This window comes from Eumetopias jubatus, unplaced genomic scaffold, assembly GCF_037043125.1.
Source record: "Eumetopias jubatus isolate StellerSeaLion01/CBP00866 unplaced genomic scaffold, mEumJub1_p1.0 scaffold_12, whole genome shotgun sequence".
NCBI lineage: Eukaryota > Metazoa > Chordata > Mammalia > Carnivora > Otariidae > Eumetopias > Eumetopias jubatus.
The window spans coordinates 57,899,374-57,903,870 of record NW_028274818.1 but is presented as its reverse complement, the minus strand read 5'-3'; the positions used below and the strand labels follow the sequence as shown (position 1 = coordinate 57,903,870).

The window sequence follows — 4,497 nt, the reverse complement described above, 5'->3', positions numbered from 1 at the left end:
GATGTGACATGAGACAGGTGGGGGAGCAGGACCACAGTGACCACAGCACCCCATTTCCTTACACTGTCCCCGTGCTGGGCCATGGTACCGATGTGGCCTTGGGGCATGTCTGCAGTGGAAGATTTGAATTTCGGCTCGTGGCAGGAGATGAGACAACCACGTTCCTTTATGCACACATTTGGTTTCATTGACACGTTAACCACAGGAGCAGGGGCGAAGACCATAAGGTGTAGGGTTAGTATGAGCAGAGGCAAAGGAACTTTTTCTTAAAGAAAAAAGCATCTGTACTGCACAGACTTTCCACGATTCCACACCCACCCTGAAAAGCCCCCCTCTCACCACAGGAAGTACGCTGACCGCTGGAGGAATAAAGAGGCTTCTAAGAGCAGCCGTTCCTCACCTTCTCCTCTCATAGCTCAGCAGGACCTCAGCTATGAGACCTCTCCTCCTGGCCCTGCTTGGGGTCTGCTTTCTCACTGAATTCATCGTGGAAGGTAAGTCGAAAGGTTCTGTATGAGAGAGGAACAGATACGCAGGCAGGCGGGTACACATTTGGGATCTGACTCAGGTTTTGACTGGAGTAAACTGCTTTCTCCAGGGTAAGCCTCTGACTTCCCATGTGCAAAATGGGAATGACAACTTTGAGTTCAAGGGACTTTATAGATTCTGAAGACAGACAGAACTTGCTTACAATCTGGCTCCCACTTTTCATAATTGCGTGATTTGGGGTAAATTTTGCAACATCTCTGGACCTACGCTTACTTATAAGCTGAACATAATGACAGATACTCGCACCTGGGATTAAAATGAAACAAACAAACACACAAACCTAACGATTTAGGAATACTTATCAGATTTCCTCACTAGTAATAATTTCTTGATTAATGTTAGCTGTGGAATGGTGGTGGTGATTATATGTGCCTTTGTAGCTTTTGCCTATTTAATAACAATCTTGGTAAATTCTCAAAGATTTTGGAAGTTTAGTCACAATGTGGGGATGAGTTGGAGGTTGTATATTCTGAAGAAAATCAATAATTTCTATTTTAAGAAAATGATTGGGAGCTCATGCCTTCATACCCAGGAAATCAATACTACCTTCAAGTATATGGGAGAGTCTATTATTACCGCTATGAATATTTTTCCCATTAATGATAGATTTATAAGAGATTTAATTTATAAGAGACCATATGTTAAGTGCTAACAAATAGATCAATGCCTTATACACATTCAGATAAACCTGCAAGGTATACCCAGATGAGACTTAGGTATACTGAGCCTCACCTGACTATTCTATACATATTTTCTTTTTTTTTTTAAAAAGATTTTATTTATTTATTTGAGAAAGAGAGAATGAGAGATAGAGAGCATGAGAGAGGGAAGAGGGTCAGAGGGAGAAGCAGACTCCCTGCTGAGCAGGGAGCCCAATGTGGGACTCGATCCCGGAACTCCAGGATCATGACCTGAGCCAAAGGCAGTCGCTTAACCAACTGAGCCACCCAGGCGCCCTCTATACATATTTTCTTAAAGGATCATTTTTTTTTCTCCAACTGATTGAAGTTTACTTCTCCTTGTGGCTCTGGCAATAAAAGAGAATATCCTTCAAGTATAATTAATGTTTCAGTTAACTCTCCTTTCAAGGGCCTAATTTGTAGACTTACTACTTAGAATAGGATGTATGAATCTGATCATGGATCCCTAAGGGTGTCTATGAATAGAGGTGGCAAAGTCTGGAATTCCTTGAAATTGTGGGCAAAATAAATATTGATGTAACCAACAACTATAAGGCTAGTAAATTAGGCCAAATATTGCAATGTGGCTGGCATTTTGCTGAGACAATAGGTCTGCTGTTTGGTGGAAACCCAGGTATGGTTGGGGGCAGCGACCCTCTGCTGGAGACAGAGGAGGACTGCAGACACTTGGGTCACTTCCCAAGCTTCCTCCTTGAACGTCCTCTATGAGTCCCACTGGGGATTAGCCTCTATGTACAACTGTGGGCAAAGCAATCTCTGCTCTGAGTCAGCTCTGCAACAGGAGCAAACATGATATTTTCAGTGATAACACTACTGAGAATAAGAAGGTTTGGGGGTTTAGAGTCTAGTAGGATTCTTTGGGTCTTGGGAGTCCATGTTAGGTACTTCTCGGAGAAAAATATTGTTTCCTAAGTAGTGAGAGAAATACAAGAAAAGATCTCTGTCTTTCACTGGGCTGAAAGACAGTTAAGCATTAAACATAAATTGGCAAAGATGGGTGGTAAGGAACGTGTGGACGGCGTACTGGGAATGCTGGAAAGAAGGGATGAAGAGAGGCACAGCTAGCTGACAAATATCTTATATTTAGTTTCATGTTCAAAAAAGCCTTCTGATATCAGCAACACTGTAGATCAGACTTGATCCTCATCAGCTGTTACTTTAGATGCTTTTTAGCTGAATATTTCCCTGAGAAGCAAATACCAGTCATTTTACCTTAGGAGAAAATCAGCACTTAGAAACCTTGATTAGATTCTACCAAACCTTTAATATTATTAGCTCTCCCAAGTTATTTCCCCTTCTCCAATGTAAGATTGCTCTCTGAATTGAAGTTTAGAAATCTCCTTGGGGGGGGTGGATTTCTGTTGAGGATGAACAGTTTATGAACTCCATCCTTTATATATCTTACACCTTAACATTTTAAAATAACACAGGTGCCTCTTCCCACATTTTAATGTTGCCTTCCCCAAATTACTCTTTATCACATCACTCTTTGTTATTTTATTTACAGCACTGTAACATTTATACTATTTGAAATGATAATTTATTTTTGTTTGTCTTCTTGGTTTTCTTTACCAGGTGTGGGGAGTGAAGTCCTAGAAAAGAGCATCTGTGTAAGTCTAACGACCAAGAGGCTACCAATTAAAAACATCAAGACCTACACCATCAAGGAGGGCTCCATGAAAGCAGTAATGTGAGTTTGTCTCCCCAAAAGCTGGGCTTGATGGGACACAGTGTATAGAAATGCTGCCTTCCTCAGGAAGTTGGCATGGGGGAAGACCTCAAGTTGAACCAACAGCCCCTTTGGTTTTCCAATTAACCATGTCTTTATGTAGCACCAAATAGCAATTAGTGAAAAAATTTGACAATCAAATAAAGAATATCATCCTCTTTTCTGATTTAGTTTAGCAGTAGAATCTAACTGGGAAACGGATGAATATTGTGCTCAGTTCTGAGGGTTAGGTTTAGAGATGGCTGCTGTGGCTCAGGATTTGACCATATAACAACACTGGTGTAGGATGCTTCTCTACCCATCCCTTCCCTTTCCTTATGGTGTGCTAGAGTAAAGTAGAGTGCCATGTTTTATCAGTTACCATGTCTTAAGGAAATGTGTGAAAAACTAGCTACATAGTACTGTTCTCTTTCCAGGGTCTCATTTTCAGAATAGCGGCTCTTCCCAACACATAATTGCAATTTTACCCAAAGAGATTAAATAAAGAAATCACCTCTGTCCAGAAAACAAGATGAATGTGTTTAGATGTGAGAAGGAAGATATATGTAATAATTGAACTAGATGACCTCAAATGTCCAGTGTAGTTACAACATTTGGTAGCTTGGATGGAAAAAGGAGTCTGAGAATTATGATGAACAAAGGAGCTAGGTATTACGTGGATGTATTTCTCTTTTGTGTTAGAATAGATGGCAGGAGAAAGGTTTTCATTTATGGTGTCAAGGTTTTGAGAATAATTTCTGCATATTACCTGTTATATCTGGTCTGATCTTAACTCCTGGTTCCAAGGCTGTGAGGATGTGACTAACTCTATCTTTTCCTTGCATTGCAGATTTATTACCAGACGTGGCTTTAAAGTCTGTGCTGATCCACAAGCTGATTGGGTGAAAAAGGCAGTAGAAATTGTGGACACGTCTACCAGAAGAAACACGAAACAGACCAAGCCTACAGGAGCCCAACATTCCACCAATACAGCTGTGACCCTGACTACATAGTGGTCTTCTGGCCCCTCATTTCCTCACTAACCAGCTAGCTCATTTCTCTTTATAAACTCCTGGACTAGTTAGATTATATTCACTTTTTATAAAAGTGCTGCATGAGCCAACTTATTTTCTTGTATTTTTATTTTTCATGTCTTTCATATTCATTTAGATGTTTTAATTAATAAATATTTATTACTGAGAATAATCTCAAAGTCTATTCATTACGTATTGGGAAAGATACTATATCATTTATGCTCTGTCTCGGTCCTAATTGTCTCTCCCATTGATGGTATTCATGATGGGAGAGATTTTGGCCGGTGTTTGTCACAGATGAAAACTATAGTCATCATTCTTAGGTTCCAGCTTGCAAGTGACAATTGTGACAAGTGACAATTGTGACAATGGCAACAATTTAAGAACTATTTCAACCTGTCTTCATAATAGAGTTCTATTTATGAAATAGGGGAGAAAATAAGCCAACTGTCATTGCATTTCCATTCTGAGGGTCCACTACTCAAAAATGGCTTCACTCGTGCTT

The 4,497-nt window shown here is 40.2% G+C and overlaps 1 protein-coding gene across 1 annotated transcript; it reads left to right on the top strand.

Annotated features, from left to right (window-relative positions):
• Positions 1-277: 277 nt before the first annotated feature.
• On the top strand, positions 278-4,122 carry LOC114224019 (lymphotactin-like). Its single transcript, XM_028123067.2, has 3 exons — positions 278-494; positions 2,826-2,940; positions 3,809-4,122. The coding sequence occupies exons 1-3, from the start codon at positions 434-436 to the stop codon at positions 3,969-3,971; spliced, it is 339 nt and encodes a 112-aa protein (XP_027978868.1). The 5' UTR covers positions 278-433; the 3' UTR covers positions 3,972-4,122.
• The last annotated feature ends 375 nt before the right edge of the window (positions 4,123-4,497 follow it).